Source organism: Platalea leucorodia, assembly GCF_965183815.1.
Source record: "Platalea leucorodia genome assembly, chromosome: 1".
Classification (NCBI taxonomy): Eukaryota; Metazoa; Chordata; class Aves; order Pelecaniformes; family Threskiornithidae; genus Platalea; species Platalea leucorodia.
This window is the reverse complement of record NC_138823.1, coordinates 100,849,179-100,870,687: the sequence shown is the minus strand read 5'-3', so window position 1 is coordinate 100,870,687 and position 21,509 is coordinate 100,849,179. Positions and strand designations below refer to the sequence as shown.

General features: G+C 41.7%; 1 protein-coding gene across 3 annotated transcripts in view; it reads right to left on the bottom strand.

The window, feature by feature from the left end:
* The window catches only part of E2F3 (E2F transcription factor 3), a gene marked incomplete at its 5' end in the record, with an annotated part of 43,216 nt that continues 21,707 nt past the window's right edge, over positions 1-21,509 (bottom strand). For 2 of the 3 annotated variants that reach the window (XM_082309063.1, XM_082309064.1), the window contains 6 exons: positions 1-2,155; positions 2,880-3,018; positions 5,672-5,786; positions 8,418-8,576; positions 9,155-9,374; positions 11,680-11,791. In XM_082309063.1, the coding sequence (XP_082165189.1) occupies positions 1,890-2,155; positions 2,880-3,018; positions 5,672-5,786; positions 8,418-8,576; positions 9,155-9,374; positions 11,680-11,791 (1,011 nt within the window). In that variant the 3' untranslated portion in view covers positions 1-1,889. Of the gene's footprint in view, positions 2,156-2,879; positions 3,019-5,671; positions 5,787-8,391; positions 8,577-9,154; positions 9,375-11,679; positions 11,792-21,509 lie in introns of all 3 variants that reach the window. The other variant, XM_082309062.1, reaches the window with a different exon arrangement.

Sequence of the window (21,509 nt, the reverse complement as noted above, 5' to 3'; positions counted from 1 at the left end):
TGTTTTTGTTTGGTTTTTTTTTTTTTACAGTATTTTACAGAGGTTTTTTTTTTAAACTAGCATACAATGCAAAGCTAAATTAGATTAGTATTTTGCCCACGCACATTGGGACAAGTTTAATTTGTACAAAAAAAGATGGTCTGTGTTAGTCTTCATATTCTCTTCCCCCGCAAAAGTGCCCCTTTGTCTCGCAAATCTTCATGCTCGCACAACTTTTACTTTCCTCTTCCACAAGACGAAAACTTTAAATACTACAATTTTATTTACAGATCCACATCTAAAAAAACTCTTAAAAAATTACAAACCAGCTAGAAAATATTCTGGCAGTGTTTACAAATTAATTCTATTGTACAAAACTGCTAGATAACTAAAGTGTGAGTTGAGAACATATATCAACTTAAATACAACTGCTGAATGATCTATGCACACATTTGTACATATAAACACACACTTAACACTGTTTAACAGTTCTTTATGTGTTGCCCTTTATACATTTGTTATATTCCAAAACTCACACAGTCATACAGTTTTCTTATTAGTACTGCGACTTCTTGCCTTTTCATGTGTGAGCTTTCATAGCAGCAACTCAATGGTACCAGAAAACCTGCATACATAATATTCTACTACAGTACAAATAGTACTAATTTTCTGAGTATGTCAGATAAGCACAACAGTAATGCAAACAAAAGGATTATATGGGCATCATCTAATCAACATTACATTAATTTAGCCCAGAACACGGCAACATATTTTACACTCAAAAAAAAAAAAATTATTTAAGACCTCTTAGAATTCCTCTCACGTTCAAAAAATAAATATTGGTACTATACTATACTACCAAAGATCTTCAAAAAATAAATGCAATTCAGTTGATGTGGTACTTACAGTTATGTACTTTGGAAAAAAATCAGTTCCATTTTGCTGGCGAAGAGAATTATAAAAAGCTGTAAGCAGAGGAAGCTAACCCACTGAGATAAATATGATATATTGAACAAACAAAGCTTGGCATAAGTGTTTTCCATAGAGGGAAAAACCCACAGTGCATCTCTAGTAGGCACTTAACACAAAGCCCCACTTAGTACCACAAAAATTTATGTACCAGTTCTAATGCACACTGGGGGCAGTAAAATTGAACTGTGCATCCTCGTTCTAGTTTAAAAAAACAACCAACAAAAACTACTTTCACACACGCACACACACACACACGAGCATTTTTAAAAATCTGTGACTACTACGAGAAGTGGCAGAACTTTATACTTTTCAATATTTGCAATATACACTACATTTACAGTGTATTTTTTTTTATTAAAAGCTTTTAAGGACATAAGTATTTGACCTCGTACTGAGACATATACACAGCTCAAGATGAGCATTCTGACAGCAATTTAAACATTCCCACAAGTAGCTGAAGAATCCCATTCCACGCTTTTGCGTTACTTCATATTTACGTTCACTGCAGGTACAATCCATGTTGTGACACTCAAAAGACATGCATTCTCTGCAGAAGGCACGACCTGAAATACTATTATAAAATGGTTATTTAGGACCAAACCAGTCCACTGAGCCCTTCTCCGCGAGCCCACTGGTCACGGTACGCAGAGACTGGGGGAGTGTGAAGACGAAACGTTTACGGTCACCTGCTTGCACCTGCTGACTCCCAAGGCGCTGGAGCTCAGGGTCAAGGAGAGCGAAGGCCTCGCTGTAAAAGCCTTCGCTTGTTGTTGTTGATAGTATTTTAGGGAGTATTTCATTAAAAATACCAGCACTATTCGAGACCCTAGTTTATTTAATAATGCTATTTTATAGTAAGTAGGGGACAACTCTGAACGATGGCAGGTTTTTCGATTCCATTAAAAACACGATTTAGATACGGACAGCATTTAAGAGAATCAGCTGTATATAAATTCATCCACCAGCGAAGGAAGCTTCTCTAAATCGTAAGCATCAAAGAGGTCACTGATGCCTTCTTCATCCCCAAGGCTCAGCAAATAATCTTCCTGAAGCAGAGGAGGCAGCAAATTCACAAATGGTCCTTCAAAGTTTGAGGGAATTTGGTCCTCGGTCTGCTGGAGCAGGTTGGCTGGAGAAGCCAACGGAGAGATTGTTGCCATATTTACTGAGCAGTCACCTTGTCCTGAGTTAGCAGAAGCCACTTCTGTTAAGAGGAGGGAGAGAAAAAAAAAATATAAAGATGACACATTTGATCTCATTAGAAATACTAGACGCAGCTGAAACAAAGGAACCCCTGCATAAAGGGCCTTTCACAAAGCATCATTTCAAGAAAAAATGGCCTCCGTATAATTTCTAGCTTGTTTTTGATATGTTACAAACGGCTGCTCAAAAATACACGTTGCTATCACCGCTGACTTTTCTACTAACAAATCATTTTACAGGGTTTAAACAACCACCGGGGGCGGGGAATAAATCAAGTGTAGTGCGAGATGCCCATTTTCCAGTGGAATTCATAGTCACAGTGAAAACTGTCAGGCAACGGACGTCATCAGTGACACTGCGTAGCTGCATATACCCATACGCAGAGATTTCTGCCTCTCGTGCTGAGGCGAATCTTTGCTGCTACTGTCCTATTTGAAAACACAAAAGGAAAAAAACTGTTTCTTTCTTCAATATTGCATAAACTTCGGTTACATAGTTCCACATGACATGCAAATACGAAACTTATTTTAAACAACTGATGCAGAAGAAAACATATTTCCCCCTATATAAACCAGAAAGGCACAGTGGAAAATGGATACCTTAGCTTTTCACTTCTTAGAGAAATAAAGCCAAAAAAATAAGAGCTGGATATCTGAAGTTCAAAATGAAATCTTGAATGAGAGCATGAAGGAAGGCCATTAGTATTACAAAAAAATATTTTTTACCTTTGGAAATGGTTTTGGAAATATTTCCATTGTGGTCCTGACTATAGGTTTTCATTGGACTGAGGGCATCGTTTTCCTCTGGGCACAGATAAACTTCAATAGGTCCTTGAGTACTAGATAAATGTATCAGTGCACTCTGCTAACAAAACAAACGTCAGTAAGGTGTTATACCAATGAACACAACAGAATATTGACGATACAGAGTAAATTCTTATTGGGGTGTGAGCGTTTGAATACATTTTTTACTAACGAAAAGAACCTGAAATCCCTCCATGCGTTTTTTCTTTTGAAGATGTAAAGGGTTTGGCTGATGTGTCTTGTAGACTGGAAAGAGAACATAAATCTTTTCCCACTGTCTGTAGTGCAGAAATCTCAGAAGCCCACCATTTTATGTGCTGTATCATAACCAGAGAGGTATAAAGGACTGAACTCCTAACATTTTCTTACAACCACAATACCCTGGAGCGTTCTGATGTAATGGAACTACGGGATGCAAGTCGCAGGTTTTGTTATTATTCATAACAATATTCTTGGATGTATTTGTGTAAATGTTTCTGCTTTAAAAGAATGCCAAAACATCCTTCTCACTCACCCAAAAACCTTCAGCACTAATTCACACTGAACTCAAATAGCTGTACAGAAGTTCCCCTGTTTATCAGGGAAGTTTTTCCAAACAAGAAAAGAAAAAAGATGCCATTTTCTTCACGCAAACTTGTTTATATAAGTCCTTCTGCCCCCTCAAGGCAGCAACTCTGATTCTGATGGTGTTTCTGAGTAGCAGGAACTCCTAATTCGTCTCAAGAAATTACCTTTTCTTAACTTTCGCACACTGATGCAATACAACAAGATAACCTATATAGACAGATAGAAAATCGGCAAAGTTGCTCTTAGTGTTATGATGGAAAATCATAAATGACTCCAGTTAAAAATAAACCTGCTCCAGCTGTATTGCATTAACAGTTTTTAAAAGCATGACTACAAGCATTATATACCTCTCTGCAGACTTCTTTCAAATACATCTTGTTGTGCCCTTTGACAAAAAGTTCCTCATATTATTTGTGTTCCGACAGTTATGTAGCATAATAGACAGCGTTTACAAATACAGAGAACAACAACTGAACAGGGATGCCCAGGGCACAGAAAACAGTTAAGAGTACTTTGGGCAATGCTACAGATAATTAGAAAAAAGGAGATGGGAAGAGCAGGAGTTGGGGAAGGTACTGTTGAGTGACTGAGGTATGCAAAAAAAAAAAAAAAAAAGACACTGAAATGTAACTGCAAATGAGAGAAAGAAATAGGACTTCTACTGCCTGAAGCTGAAAATTAAATGAATAAGTTGGGTATAGGGGATAAGGGAGGTCTAGGCGCTAGTTCTAATGATTGCGTGCATCTCTCTCTACCCGCCTGATTTCACTGAATTAAAAAAATCGAAGCGTAATGCCTAGGGGAAAGAAACAGGAAAGCAAGCAACGATAACAGTATATATTTATGGATACTGATAAAAGATATCCCTTCCTCACTGCAGCATAATGATTTATTCTTCCAAAACCTGCACCTAGGTTCAAAGGGGAAATTAAGGACAAAGGCAGGGGGAAAAAAAAGGATGGAAACAGTAATGGGCCTAGGCCAGTGGAGAATAATCTCAGGAAAAGAAGCGACAGGGAATCTGGAGTCTGTTCCTGCCCGCCCGACAGCAGGCGGCCCTGGGCCCGGTGGAACCAGCCCGACGGCAGGGATGAAGGAATAACAAACATAGAGGTATGAACACAGCGCAGAGGTTTCTGGGGTTTAGCCCTATGTCTAATTGCTCCTCGAGAGAAGAAATTAGGTACATTTTTGAATCTCTCACAGCAACTGGGAATTGTCAAGCAGCTCGCTTTTGCCACCAAGAGATAAAATCCCAGGAGCAGCTGAACCATGTGGTTCATAAACCATGAGAGGATGAAGAAAAGTAAAGCTACTCCCTGAGGATATCTTCCAATAAAAGCCACCTGAAGCATTTTTCTCTGCAACTGTGACATCGGGTAAGGGAAGGGAGAAGCAGCTAGGTTACCCTAGGCATCTACATGAGATAAGGAAAAGAAACAAAATGAGGATGAAAGAATGAGAGCCAGACATCTCATATACAAAAACTGGCACTCAGAGAGAGAGACTGTGGCCTGAGTAGCAAGGGGCAACAGAAGAGGGACACAGATGAACACAGACAGCTTCAGCAATAGAAGCACTTCTATAAAATAGGAAGGGAAATCCCCATCCTCTACAGACTTCACGACAGCAAACAAAAAGTGCACTAGCAGAATGTACAAAGTTTTACACAGATGTGCAAAATCAGTGTCAATGAAGCAAAGGAAGAAGGAAGGGTTCTAGGAGTAAAACACAAGCTTCTACAATAACTGTAATACTTCAGAAAAGAAAATCCTACATGAAAACATTCTCTCTTAAGAGAAAGTTTTCACATGGTTACAAACAGGAAATTTCAACTGTCAAGGAAGAGCTCCTCTTTACATAAAGTACGGCAAAAAGGAATAATCTGTAAATAGTGTGGATTATTCTGAAGGAAAGCTGGAATTGAGAGAAAAGGAAGAAATAACGATTGCTTTGTGTAAAACGATTTTTAAAGATTCCCCTTCCTTTTTTAAAAACACACCTCCAAAGGTTGTAAGGCAGATGAATATAGGACTGTATGCCAATATAATCCAACTTGGCATCCGTTACCAAAGACTCACAACACACTTGCTCCGTCTATAGAAAAACGATATAGAACCTGGCAGGAAAAGCCAGGTTCTCCTTACCTCCACTGGGTCAGGCACTTCAAGTCTTGTTTCTGGAGGAGCTTTCACAACTATAACAGTTTGGTCTTTAAGGCCACTAATTTTTCGAATATCTTGATACGTCACATAAGCTAATGTAATCACTGTTAAGGAATTTTCCAACCCAGGTTACAATATATTCAGACTACTAGAAGAGGCAGAATTCTTTCAATTATTTTTCCATTTTCTCATGGCTACGTTGCTCTTAGCCCAAAGTTTTCTATTCTCTACACCGGTTGTGATTGCAGTGAAGCCGTGTGAGAATTTCCCTTTAATCTAACAGCTGGGGCCACTAATGAGTGACAAAAGGGATTCTCCATGCCGAGTCCCTCTCTCTCCTCTCCTTCACACACGGAAAGCTACGTAAGCTAAAGCTCCACAATCCGCAATTACTCGCAGACTGCGCAAAGCAAAATTTTCTACACACTTGCGATGAAAATGCAGAGAAGTGAAAATCACAGAAAAAATGTGAAGGAATATAAAGGTGCATGTTATAGATGTGCACAGACAATACATTTTTTAAGTCATCAATAAAGTAATCTCAATTTTCATTTGAGTTTTTTTTGTAAACATTTATACATTCATGTACATTATACAAAATTACTTCAAAAAACTGCTTAAACAACTACTTTAAACAACTTGAAAGTGCAGAAAGTTGATTTCCGCATAAGCACGGAATGAACATGAATATTTTGCTGTTCAACATGAATTTGTCCAAAGTAACCTGAGTGTTTTGGTGGGTTACTGCACGGTGGTGCCTCACTTCCTGACCTGTGTAACCACGGTGTCACAGAGCTTTTGGTCACGGACTGTGAAACGAGCACGATCACATGCAAACGCTTCCAGCTCTTTAGTTTTGTCATCCATGAGGTATCTAGCACAATATTTATGCCATAGAAATAAAGAGCCAAATTTATCATTATACTTTTGGGGGGTGCACGTGAACAATTTTGGTTACTGTTACCATACAGTAAGACAAACTGCCCAAGCTCAAAACGCCAATACATCTCACATCTGACTTGGACCAAATGCAAAGTAGCAGGTCAGGGGGCAAAACGACAGGTCAGCTCTCAGGCAAATGGCTTTTATCGAGGCTCCTACCACTCCTTTAGTAAGGTTTAGTAAGGTTTGCAAAGGCAGAGTACAAATTACAGCAACAGTGGCTGTTACTATATAAACAAAGGAGAGGATTGCATGGTTTTCAAATAAAATAACAATCTTCATTGCTTCAGGTAAAAGCTCCCCACGCTAATGCTGGGCATATCCCAAAACACTCAAGGTAGCGATCAGTTACTGTCTGATTCTATTTATAAGGTAGATGAGGAAGCACACAGCCGGGGCACAAACAATGTTTTGGCACTACCTAAACATGAGGGAAAAGAAAAACATTTTCAAAAGTAGAAACTTCGCCTGCAGAGATTAAGCAAAGCAAGAGGCTTCTCAGCTCCGTGAGTGTTCAGTTGGTCGTCTCATGTCAGGCTGCAGTGAGGTGAGCGAAAGACTGTACTGGGATGCACTCAGACTCGTCCCCAGGTTTCACACTTCCACATTCCTTCCTCAGTAATCACTAGTATTATCAGTAAACTTAGAGTCACAAAAGGATTTGAGGAATACGCTCTCCTAAATCCAAAAGCATGAGGCCAAGACACTGCTAATGCTGATCCCTCCTCGCCCATCCCCAAAGGAGACAGCAACCGCAGGGCAGGGATCTTTACCACAGCAAACAGCACTAGAAAAATAGAGAATTGTAATGCTCAGTTTTGCTTTGCTTGAATCCCTTTGTGGATCAAGGCAGTGCTGACCCTACTACTCCCTATGCCACTCGGTGGTCTTGCTTTCACACGTGTTTCGAGATGCAAGCACATCAAAAGACAATATTTACACAGTTCACATTACTTTTTACTGACACTCCCGTAGTTATTTCCTGTCCTTCAAAAGAGAGAGTAAGTCCACCTTATTAGATGCTCTTTAAGAACTACTGACTATTTAAAGTAATAGAAGTTTTCACATCAGCATTTAACAAAATGCTCTCTTCTGTTGCTAATAGGTGGGAAACCTAGTGAAAATGAGAACCAGTTACTTACAAGGGGTATTAGCAGCCAAAATACCAGAAGTCATATGAACCTTATGCAACTGAGCATTGCTCATAAAACCTTTATCTATGATATTCTATTATAGATTCTCTAACCAGAGGCATCTAAAAATTGTTTGCAAGTTTCAGACTAAACTGACTCCCGACTTTATTTTCCTCTCCGTGTCTGTAATTTATATACATATCAGTTTAATGTAAAAAGAAATAATATTAAGTAATGAGTATACACACACAAGTCTTTGTTACATTAGCAAAGACTTCGTCTGCGTGCCTTTATAATTTCTGCATACAAAAATGGGGTTTGCTCCGGGCCCAAGAGAGTCGAAAACGCACAGGGTTTTGGATGTTGTCACTCATTAATCAGCCAAATTCTTGGTTCTGCTCTATGTGAGCATGGATGTTAATGGGCTCCTTCACACACCATCTTTTTCTCTCTCTTTTTTTTTTTTTACATTCCAGAAGTATTACAGGTGCAAGTGGCTTAAGTTAACTTTTATATAGAACTATGTTAAAACCCGTTAGCCCACTTCTGGAAATTTCTGATGCTTCATATCACATTACTTAGAGGAATTCTCTTAGTATTACACAGCACAGCAAGGAGACTGACCACCTTTGAGGTTTTGAGAAAAAGGATATCTCTGATTCTCCGAGTCCTCTGTTAGCAGCTTGAGGTCCAGGGTGCAGCTTTGGATTAGCTCATCCAGTTTCTTCTCTTCCTGAGTCAGTTCGGTCACCTCCTTCGTGAGGCCTTGACGCTGTGCCAGCATGCCACCGTCCTCTGACAGACTGCAGCCCCTACGGATACAGAGAGGGAAGACGCCCTTTCAGCGTTTGTAAAACTTGACCCTGGGCTATGGCAAAGGGAAGAGGCTGGCTTTTACAGTGCAGAGCAAGTCCTTAGCTCCTTCTCCCTAAACCTGCCCACAGCGAGTCAACGTAAACTACGATTTCCAGAAAAAGCGTCTTTTTATCATGACAACACGTTCTGGAACTACCACCAAGATGGAAAAGTCGAATATTTCTAAGCTCTTCCAAAATCTTGCTTCCAACTCCCCTCTCCTCTAACCACACCCTGAAAAAGACCGAGGAAGGCAGTAGTTAGAGATACATACCAAAAAACTTACTCCGCTTGCAAAAGCGAATGAGTTAATCCAGTGTTCAGACAAAATGCTGGTTTCTAATTTCCCTGACAAATGCTATTTATACACTGAAAACCTGTCTTAACAGAAGAAGAAAGCTTTATCCTGATAGAAGGCGTTTTGGATGATTGCTTGGAGCAAAGTGTTAGAATGGAAGGTGGGAGAAGAAAAACACTGCTGCTCCGTGACAGTGAAATCAGCCAGCAGGAATGGAAAAGGATAATGAATACTCACATCCACTGAATGTTGTTTTTGGATTTTTTCTTAATGAGATGGATGCCTTCCAGTACATTGGTGATATCGTAAATCCTCCTTTTTTGCACCTTGAGGACCTCTGCTGCTCTGTTCAAATCTAAGACCCCATCAGGAGATTGGCTCAGCAACTGAATGAACTTCTTTGTAAGAAGGCCAAGTGATGTATCATACCGAGTCTTTTCTGAAGGAGATTTTGGAGCTTGGAAAGAAAAGAGAAACGAAACCCCAGATAAATCAGTTTTCTCATTTTGGTTCTGAAAGCAGCATCCAGAAATGAAAGGATACATATTACAGATATTTCTTTCATTTTTACTAAAGAAATCTCTCAAACTTCTGCATTAAGAAGACACAACTTACGACTGGGTATTTATTTGTATTTCAAGATGTACTTTTCCAAAAGTCACAGGTACATGAGCAAATACATACTTTTTTTTAAATGCAAATATTTCCGTTAGTCTGACAGATACATATAGCAATATTTTACTTAGGCTTTCACTATGTGAATTCTTAGTAGTATTTTTAGTATCTATTTATCCTGGCAGCAATACCAAAAATTCCCCTATGACGCTCCTTCATCAGGCTGATAGCCAGCTTTCATCAGGGTTTGATTTTCCCCTCTTGTAAGATAAGTGTTTCACATGCAATTAAGCAGGACTTAGGTGTACTTCAGTGGGTGAACACAATGACAGATTCCATCAGCGCCAGACTCCACAGCTTACAGAAAACTCAAGTGAATTAGAGGAAATTGGCGCAAGTTACAATTTATAATCATCATTTCTGCATAACCAAACAATGCTCAAACTGGGCAAGAGTATCCACTTCTTTTAAATTAGAAGTCAGCAAACGACTTGGGTCTCACGCGACAACTCGCTGTTTTCACACACAAATGTAGCACCTATTACTTAACAGATGAGCTTTTAAGAGTTTAAATATGTATATCAGAATAATTTCTAATTCTAAATGTTCAAGGCCTTTGTGTCAAGGGAAATGAGTCAGCCATTATTAGAAGTCTGCTGGGCTGGTACATCTCAAACCTTTCATTTGCTTCAGGTATTACGCAGGATGGATCTTTGGCTGATCTGGTGGTCATTTTCATGTTTTCAAGGTTCAGGTCCCACACTTAATTGCAGAAGTCAGTCAAAACTGAAATCCTACCTGAAAGCAAACCTTTAGACTACCCTGAAATATTTTGAAGGATATGATGACTTTTCAATGAAAACCGATTCTTTTTTTTTTTTTTTTTTTTTTTTTGCAAAGAGAACCTGCTGCATCTCGTTCTTTGGTAGATGCAGGGCTTGTCTGCACTGGGAAATGGAGGAAAATTCATGCCAATTAGGTGACCTTGTGAATTTAGAGCAGGGTGTTGCTTGTTTGTTTGTTTTAATTTGAGGTTTGGAAAAGAGTAAGAGGATCAGAGTGAGAAGGGCAAGAGGCTACTTGACCCCCACCTAAAATGGCATGTGCTCCTGATCACGCAGCAAGGAAGTTCTCTGCACGGCCTTATCAACACTGCAGCAGCATCCTATGCTCTGAATGGTACTGAACTTCTGTGAGAATGCGCTTCAATTTAAAATGGGACTTCATTGAGCTTAATGAAGTTTAGTTTAATTAAAACAACTGTGGTGGTTTAACTTGTCTGCTTTAAGTTCATATCTTCAGCTAAGTTCACTTTTCCCATCTGCCTCAATAGAAACAAGACTTAAACTGGTGAGGAGGGACGAGTACCCCTTCACATCTCTTGCTCCTCCATCACTACCCCTGCTGCCCCAGTCCTCCTTTTCTCCATTCCCCTCTCTCTGCAAGCCTATTTCTCCTGCTGAAATCCCCCAAACAAGATGGCAAGGCTACACCCCCAGCTTCTGTTGCAAGAAGCCTACTGCCCAAGGCAATACAGATGTGCAAAAATTAATACTTGCAGCAACTAAGCAGTGGCAGTTATAATCTAGTCATATTGCAGGGAGAGAGGGCAGCTCAGAGCCCACAAAAAGCATTTCGCGTACAACGCTGCTGGGGCACAGCTACCGGTCTTTGCAAATCCCTGCCAGGGGGAAGAAGCCCTGCCAATCAGCTGCTGTAATTTTAGCAAGGAAAGAGGAGGCTGGCCTGACTAGCCTTGCCTAATAGCTGTGCGTTTGATCCCGTCATAACATCTTGATTCCTCAGCATCTACCTCTCCTAAGCATCCCCGAGTTCACATCCTTGGCTGGAGAGGAGGTCCTGGACGGAGAGGCTGCAGGGTGCCCGGCAGGCAGCGGGACAGACCTAGTAGCCAGGAGCCTCTGCGGCCTCTCAGCAGCTCTGCACCAAGCGATCAATGCACACTGCAAACACGTTGTGCGCTGCCTGGCTGCGGGGTTGAGTATGTTGCACACACATCCAGGTGAGGACAGTAATAAACACACGTTTTTAGCTAGGTAATGCAGCCTGTTGTACTGGTTCACTCTGATCTCAAGCTAGTAAAATCAAAAACTCTGTGCCGTACAGCATGCTACAAGTTCCCTTACTTTTTGGGCTATCTGGACTTCTTGTCGCAGCTCTTCCTTTCCCCTTTGGAGTCTTTAGTCCTTCAGCAAGATACTGGTGGCCAGTTTCTCCTAGCTCCAGCCTTCGTTTTGCCTGTTAAAAAAAACAGTAGGTTTTTTTTTTTTAATTGATGAATTGTTAAGAAGTGTATTTCACTTTATCAAACACAATACTGGGGTTACAGGAAAGGCAAACAGTAGTGAACTTTTCACAGCAAGGCCCTGTATCAGTACAGGTTCATACCCCGCATTCATCACAAGGGAATCTGAATATTTATGGGAATCCAAAGGCGGACTTCAGTGTTTCACTCTCAAAGGCTAGGTTGATGGTTTTGTTTGGAAAATTCAGCAAATTTTTTTATTTGAAAAGCTGAGTGACAGTTGTATGACCTGCTTCGGTCTAATCTGGACCTTTTTAAATACATATGAAAGATTTCTACCTCCACTTCAGTTGAGAACGTTTCAGTTGAGAAAATCAAAGACACACGCTCAAGCACACAGGTATGCACCCACAAAGCTACCTTTCTTTTGAAAAACTCCTATATCCATATAAGTTTGTGCACAGGTAGTATTAGTGCAAGTTATATTTTTCCTTCCCCATTGGAAAGGCTGGCTTTGAGAGGACCAGTGACTTCCACTACTATGAGCTTTCCATCAATGAAATACAAGACATGACATCAAGAGCGGCATTGCACAACTGTTCTCCTCTGCTTGTCAACAATTTTTGTCCTCATTGAAAGCACAATCACTACATTTATTTCACATTAACTAGCACGTTTGCAATAAAACTGCCTACATAAAAGCAAGGTGGAGCAAAAGTAGTATCAGAAAGATGATGCCTGAAAATCAGCTAAATGTTGCATTCAGCTCAAAGGAAAGCTGTGTACATCTTGAATAATAAAAATAATGAATGAAACTGTTAAGCTATGCAACACACAGACACACTGCAATGAAAACCACCACCAATATGAATCTTGTTCCTAGACAGAAACACAATCTACTATCTTTGGAAACAATTCTATACCCTACCACGCTACTCAGGTTACTGAAATTAAATCTGGGGATACTTGTTATCCTAACAATAGAAAGAACATTACCTGGGAAGACACAGGAAAAAGAAGAAAAAGAAGATTTACGTCTAGCGAAGTTTAGCCAAATAACTGTTTCCGAAGAATGTTGTTTATTCAATTAGGTAGAATAATTCAAAGTATTTTATTTGCTTGCTCCTCAGCGAACCAAGATAAAATAATACATTCTGCTATGGAGTTGTAGGCAGATATTTCTGTATTGTGGATTTAGCTTATGCATTTTACTTTGGGTCTGTGACCAACAGAAGGCTCTAAATAAATTAATTTATATGCATTTATTTATGGAAAGCTAACTAACGTATTTGTACTGGACTCCGTTTGCAAACCTCAAACTTATTAAAAGGCAAGTTAAAGCATATGAAAGTTGTATAAGCCCACAGTGTAACAGCATGTCCAGAGCGCTCAAGCCACTCTTCTCTACATTTTGTGCAAAGAGGCAAGGCACTAATTCATCGGTGACAGAGCAAAACTGAACTAACTGCATCCTTCTAACCAACGCAGGCACCAGGCTCCCAGCGGCTCATCGGTGGCAGCTTCTAACAGCCTGAAACACCTCTGCTCCTCTCCCCGAGACATCGGCTCTGTAATCCAAGGACACAGATTTTAAAAAGGTCAACTGTTAACAAAAGCATCCAGCTAATGTGTTTAGCCACCGTAATTGGATTAAATTAAGATTACAGCTATTCCAGAAGGAGAAATACATTTCACACTTTTTTTAAGTAAGTGTTTTTCCACCCTGAGAACTATAAGAGAAAAGGAAGGAGGGGTGAAAAGGGAACAACTCAGGGCGTGGGAAGACTAGGCCAAAGGGATACAATTAAAGATAAAAGAGAATCTCAAAACCAGGTGTGAGAAGGAGGGGAAATGCTAAAGACTTAAAATCCAGAGATTTGCAGCGGCTCTCTCCATCAGAAGAGAAACTCCGGTTTGGGCTACACATCAAAACTTTTTGTCTCAACTTGTTTGCAAGACACAAACAACGGTATTTGGCCCCTGCTTTTGTGGTTAGACACTTACAACTTTCTCCTGTGAACTTCAAATAATCAGGTTTGGTAGTGAGAGAACAAAACCAGCACCCTTTGGCTGGGCGCAGCAGCACAAGCCCCTCCGCGTGTGTCGGGGGGTGTTACAAACAGCACGCTCTTGTCGGTCTCACCAGCGCACCGTACCTACGGGCAGCGCAGGACTGTGGACTGGCTTCTGGAAAAATACCAGAGGGCAGAGATAGGACAACAAGATGCTTATTTTGTAGGGCATGAAGTATACAGAAAACCTGAGAGAGAGATACAGAGCAAAATATTTTAGAGGAGTTTAAAAGAGCTTGGTGAAGTTACCAAGAGGCAATTTTAGCAAACCCTGGGGAATGTTTAATTTCTGGCCAGATGTTACACATCACTCAGCAAGTGCTTTCTTCCCCTTCCTGTTTTACAAACTTCATAACAAGATGCAGGATTGAAGTGGTATATTCTCTCAATTTCTTCTTCCCTGACTTACAGACCAAAGATCCTCTAGTGCCTTTTTCTTTGCACCAGAGATGCTGGGTGACTCAGAGTTTCTCTCTCCCATCTCCAAAATTATTCATAGTGCTTTCTGATATCAGACTTCCATTGAGAAATCTCAAGATCTGCATTCAGCAACCAGCAGAATCAGTAACCCTTTTCAAAAAAAAAAACCACTTGATTTGCATAACTTCTGCTACAGCACTATATTCATTATTTGCAGTTTTTGTACAAATTTTGCATTGTCTTTATTTGCATTGTTTGATCAATCATAGCATGCAGAATCTTCTGACGCAGTACGTGGGACCTGCTAAGTAGCAGCAAACCAAAGGACACCAGCCCAACGCATCCCAATGACCGGGAAAGACAAGAAGTACAGGGACCAAGAACTTCCCAGCGACATGAAACTTGAGTGCGATAAATGGAAGTCAGGTTCCTCAGGGGGATCGTGAAAGGATCATAAAGCATGTGGGGCAATGAGACAGGTAAAGCCACAAATTGATACATCCAGCAAGAGAAATAAAAGTAACAGGACAGCATCCTGTTGATCTGAACCAGACACCTACCTGGTGGAGACCTAAAAAGTCTGGCATCAACTTTTTTGACTCCATTTTCTCTTTCAATACTACAAGCAACTGCTGATATAGACACAACTATGTATCCACTGTTCAGTGCAGACCACTAAAGACAGGTGGCACCTTGACTCCTATGTAGTTATGCCCTTTTAGCTTCAATCCTTTTTTTTTTTAAAAAAAAACATTTATTTTTAAAAAAAAAAAAAAAAAAAAGAAACCCAGATAGCTACCACAATTAACATCAGAGCTAAACCCACAAGAATGTCTTAATGAGAACACTTGTGTCTACAGGAAAATAGTTTAAAATCTACTAGGATAAGCTAAGTATTTTCAAGTAGACAGGACCTGATGAAATTCACTTTGCAATACTCAATCTCAGGATTAACTTTTAAGAAGAGGTTGGAGGCAGGTATGCAAATGGAAGACTAGAAAAAGAGCAAATGCAGTTTATCATGAATTGAAAAAAGGGGTAGAAAAGGTGCAATCAGGAAATTACAGCCCACCCCTCCTAATGGCCTGTTTCGACCTCACAGCTGCCTGGGTCTAACAGGTTGCTGCCACCACCTCTTCTCCTGCGTCCTCCCTCCACCCCTGAGCTACCCCTGCTCCCCTGGTGCGGGCAGCACCTGACCGATGGGTCCTCATCGGACCCCGCGGGGAGCTGGCTCAAGGGGTCACAACCAGCAGAAACCTAACCCTCCTCCAAAACAGAAGCGAGGAGTTTTCTGCCGGGTTAGCCCTTGCCGGGTGACTTGTCCGCACTGAGGGCTGCCAAGCAGGAGCAGCGGGACACCCTCCATCCGCCTTGGGGCACCAGCTTGGCATTCCAGTGGCTTCGCTTTCGTGTCACACAGCAATCAGCTTCAGTTCTTGGGGAAAGAAACTGGCGCCAATTAAAAAGAAAAAAAAAAAAAGTCAGAGCGTTACCTCGTAAGAGTGTAACCGATAGCAGAGCGCTAAGTGTTCTGTAACAGCCAGCGCAGGGTTTTGTCAAGAGAGCAGAGAGGGAAGTGCTGTGGTGGGGGACAGCCAGCACCAGTTTTTGAAGACTGCACCATGTCAAACCAAAGCCTCCTTTTCTATGAGGCTTATATTTCTAAGTTTGAGGGAAGAAGCAGTAAAACGTCCTCTAATTCTTTCCAATGATAAAACCATGGAGCACGACTTTGCCAAACTATGCGCATTTGAAATTTTTCCTGCTAGATGTCTCCCTCAGCTTTATTACTGGACACAAGACAGTTGCGCTGTTTGCAAGAGACAGACCTAAGAAAAATTACATTACCTGAGCTGCCTACTGAAAACGCTTTGTCTGAAAAACTGCTGCACCCATTATGCTTTAGCAGACACGTAAAATTTGACAGAAGGATGATCTGAGTCACGCATGTGCCTTTCTGTTCCCTCAAAATCCCAAACTTAAAAACACTTGGAAAAGCACAGCTGGTCCATTTTCAATATAAACATTAACAGCCAAATTCCATTTCAAGCAAGCGCCACAGCTCTTGGGCCTGCCCAGGCTATGCACATGCCATCTCCTGGGAGGTCCCATCCAGGACCAGACACATCTAAGTCCCCTGCTCCCCTAGCAGGCATTCAGGGTATATTAGAGCAGCAGCAGTCTGATTTAAATACAAAGGGACAAAAGTTGAACTCAGAATGAGAGCAAAAGTAAACTGGGACAAAGCCTGCTGAGATGGGGATAGAAGATAAAATAACTTATTCCAAAAAAAAAAAAAAAAAAAAAAAAAACCAACCAAACCCGAATGAAGAGTTGGAAAGCAACTCCCACTTAGGGTTGACTGAGCAGGGAAAAATAGGAAGATTGGAAATGACCAAGCATAGCAAGGAATAAGTTGTGTGCATTAAGTGATAGCTGACGGTGAACCAAGCAGCAAGCCAGAGAAATGTGCCTTAGCACTCAGCTGTGTCTCCATCGGTGTCTGAGAGCGAGGACTAAGTTGGGCAAGTTAAGCAAGGGCAGATGACTAAGGCTGGCGTAGTCTCTAGAAGATATTACAATTGCTAGGGGCAGATAAAATGGCAGCTTTTCTGTATGTCACCACAATGCTGATATTACTGGGGAGGGGACGCAAGCCTATCCAGAGAGCACAGATAAATTTTGACCGCAGCGAGGAAGCCGTAGCACAGATGCTTTAACAATCCCCACACGCTTTCTATAGGCTTTCCTCCCTGTTTTCAAAGTTAAGCAGTCACTTAAAAATACAATTTAAAAGCCAGGGTTCTGAGGCATGAACTCTAGAAAGCTGTTCTGGAGGTCAGGAGCTGCAGAGAAGAAAGCAAACACCTTACATGAAAAGGTAAATTAAGCTGGAGCTTGATGAGGGAGAAACACAAGAGAAGCAGCAAAGAAAAGAGACACCTTGGGGTGAATGCACAGAAATATTCACATGCTAGGGAAATTTCTCCACTGAACAAGGCTGTGCCTTTTGAAGGTGCTCAAATGAACAAACTCTGGTATGCGGAGAGCCCCGAGTGCCTGCCAGAGGGCTGTACCCAGCTGAGGGCATGGCAAACACTACAGCTAGCACCAGGAGAGAACGAAAAATGGGGAAGGGTGCAGAAAGGAAAGCAGGGGAGCTCTCAGCAGGGAAGGGGCTGAGCTCTGCAGGTCAGCTCACAAGTGAGGAAGCACTTGAGGATGGCAAAAAGATGCAAGAGGACTATCCGAGTTGCCGCCTTTGGACTCCTAGTGACAACTCCTCGTTCCGTGCCCTATTTCTGTTGAGCAACGAGGAGATAAATTTGCAGTCCAAACGGCTGGAAGTGAGAGAGATATCAGTTTTCCATGAAGAAATATTTACCCCAGTGGTCTACACACAGACACCAATAATTTGTACCATACTACCCTTCGTTTTTAAGTAGTTAATTCTGACAGTATAAAACCATAAAAAGGGGGTTTAAGAAAAGGAAGATAAAGAAATAGCTGGGAATTAAACTATTTGCATGTAAAAGTAAGTGTGTTCTTTAAAAGGGAGGTTTCTAAAAGGCCTCTCAACTCTTCCCAAAAATGTCACTTCTCTGTCAAAAGTAGACATTCCCCTACTACCCTACACAGAGGAACAAGACCAGGAATGGCCCTTTAATGAAAACATGAGCTCAGAATTAAGTTTTACACATAGCTCATTCATTAGACTGAGGTAAAAGCATATAAAAAGATACACAAAAAACAGTGCCTTGAAAATTGAATAAATTGTAAAACCAACAAAGAGAAGAACAGGAGTCTGAAATATCGCTACTTATTAGTCAGGATTATTAGCTGAGTGACAAGCAGCTGGTATTTAAAGTAACATTTAAAAGAAGCATTTTAAAGCAAATGAAAACACAGCTTACAGAAATCATCCTGATCAACCTACTCCAACACAAAAGCCTCAAATTTTCTTCTCAGAAAATGGCAACTGTAGTAAAAAGGGGACAAAAAATCCTTTCCACTATACCAATTTACATTTCCTAAACTATCAGCTTATTTTTCAGCTTATCAGGTATCAACTTATCATAGTTTTGACTGAGGGAAGTTCTTCTCTAGCTCCTATATTGAAATTATTCATTCAGCTACAGTCAAATTGCTTGTTTTTAAGGTAGATGAATATTGAAAGAAAATCCCCTTTGTATGTCTTAATCAGGTTTATTGTTCAATAAGAGGCACCTCACAATTACCAAATTAAACTACATTCTGATAATCTGCAGCCTCTCCTTATTAGGCGTTTGAACCTGAGAGTTGAAGGCTGATAGTGTTACTCTGATGAAGTTTCTTTCAAGGCCTAATTAAACCATCCTATTTCCATCGATTTTCCATTTTCACAATTCCCTCAGAAGTATCGGGAGTGTCAAGGAAGCCACGAACTGTAAGCACTTGAATATCAAACCGTAAAACTTATATTTAGCTCAAAAAGTTAAAGTGTGGGCGGCCAAGTTTCAGCGGCAGATTCTTGTTTGAAAGTAGGACCCAAGCCAGAGGAACCTAGCGATGGCTTTCCCTTCTCAGGTTGAATATGCAGAAAGAAGTAACGCAAGTGTCATGACTGCCTCCCAGTCATTACTGCAGAACATCACACAATGCCATTTTTAACACCCACCGAGAGGAATACATTAGCTTTCGGATACGCTCAGCAGTTAGAGCGCGGAGAGCTCGCTCCCGCGCTCGCAGCACTCTGCGCCGATGCCCTGCCTGTGGCAGTTCACACTTCCCTCAGCCCCGGCCTGTCTGAACAGAAGAACATTTTCAACCGCTTTTAAGCGGAACACAGTGACCTGAACTTAACCAAGAAAGTAGCGAAATGTAGCAATGAAAAATTGTGGTTTCTTCCTAGACCTACAGCAGGTCATTTTTTCTGAACGAGGATTAACATCTCAAGGTACCAGTTCCCTTTGACTTTTATCCTGATATCTTGTGGAGAGCTGAGCTGCCAGAAGGTCAGAATATCCCAGAGCCGCCACCGCCAATGTAACTCGGGCACAGAGGTAAGCAGACAACCCATTTTCTGCTCATCTACTCATCTGATCTACTCGGATGCCATGGGATCAGCCTACGCCCCGTCAGGCTTGCGGTCAGTCTAGTAGCCACTGCTAAAATGTGCAGCTTATCTTGTTCTCCTACGCTGGTGCAGTACTTCGTATTTTCTTTGCGCTAGAAGGGGAAGGACATTACAACGGTTGTGCAAGAAATAAACCAAAGCATAAACCACGTTTCAGGCCTCAAACCAACAGAATTACACCTATGCTGCATAGGAAATGAATCATCTGAGATCTTACTATTGCAACTTTTTCCACCAAATACGAAACAATTACTTCTTACTGGAAGCAATGGCTTTGCACTGTACTAAGCTTGAAGGCTCCAGTTACCACTTCATGTTGAAATACGAAAAGCTATTTTCAGGAAACTGCACCCAGTTTTCATCTCAACTGCTGAACTGCCCAAGGTGAGGAGCACCCAGGTGCCTGAGCAGGCCTGAAAATGGCGCCATCTAACAGCTGCTCCCTCAGCCCAGCGGCCGCGGGAGGCTGAGCGGCACCCGCCCGGGCAAGCTGGGAGCTCCGGAGACAAACCTTCCAGGCCACACGCTGACCGACAGCCGAGACTCGCCCGCAGAAGCACAAACAGACCAACCCGCATCTCGGGGGGAAGCCTGACTGCAGGTTTGTAGGGTGGCTGGGTGCAGCAGGAGAGCTTCCCTCCCCAGCGAGCGTGGCCAGGGCCATGGTGGCAAGGCTAGCCCTGCCACCAGCAAGCTTTAACGCCAGCCTGGTCCTACAAACTGATGTCAAAGCTACCGGCCGTTCGCCTACCCCTGTTCCCAAAGATACCACTTCAGCAAGGCTGCCGCCGTCAGAGCAGAGCTCAGGGGTTTTCAGCTGCAGTTCACAGCAGTAATTTCTCACCACAGACATCCTTTAAAGAAAACAAGACTGTCATAAAACGGGCCTGACACTGAACTTTCAAACTGATGGCAAGAGGGCGGGGGGGCAGGACGTGACGACAGACCGGCTGCGTAAGAGACTTCTTGGTGTAATTGCTTTGTATTGCTTATACATGTAACAATTACACCGACACAGGTCCACTTTTAACGTTACCCATCGCGATCAAAGTAAGCCAAATAAGAAAAGCGATAGCTTAAATTCACACGGCGTGCAAGAGGGTACCACCTCTTCACGTGGCGGCAGAGCTGCTTGCAATGTTTCAGCCCTTCAGGAGACTTTCAGCCTCCTGACCGGTGAGGCTAAAACTGAACTGGACCGAGGGAAATAAATCTTCCATATCATTTTAAGGTTGGTCCCAAAGAAAAACCATCACAAAGCAGTCAGTCTTAAAATATATCCTAGAGATTATTTTGTCTTTTGTATTTAAGGACTATTTTTAAAAGTACTCTTTTAAAAGTCATTAACTCCAAAATAAGATTGCGATTGGATTAGTTCCACTGAGTGGCTTCCATTCTACGTGTAGAAATTAGCACAGCTACTTAAAAAAGAAAAACTTTCAAACACTGTCAGTTGTCTGCCAAACTGTCTACTAAACAAACGAGCTCTGGGAGGGGGGAGGAAGGACATTAAGGGAGCTGGAGAATAGGATAGGATGAACTTCCTTGGAGGAAATTCCAGTAAATGCCATAAAGTATCAGATACAGAGGTTAAAAACCAAAGTAGTAGTATACTGGGCATATATATCGCATAGGAATTGGGAGGAGAGTTACTCCTTACTTACAGAACATGTAGAATACAGTCATAAAACTCTCTAGGAAGATGGAATTAATAAGATTTGATACCTACAAAGTGAAAAGGGAGGAGGAGGAGGAGGAGGAGCACTCGCTATCTCAGTGTAGGTGCACTGTCATGATGCAAGATTGGGCTTGCATCACCAAGTTTGCTCACTAAACTGCCAGCCGAAGCCACAGCATCTCGAGCTTTGTTTTCCTTGGATACAGGACACCTACAAGAAAGGACGGCATCTGTGGAATGACACCAATGAAGTTTCTGGAGTGCAAGTTTTCTTGTCTGCACAGGTCTGCGGTTTGAGATTTCCCATCCTGGCACCCCAAACCTTCCTGCACTCCACGCAAAATGCCCATACTGAGTTATACCAGCGCAGTGCCAAGGGACTGCATCACTTTACGTACTGACAAGTGATTCACAGGGAACCA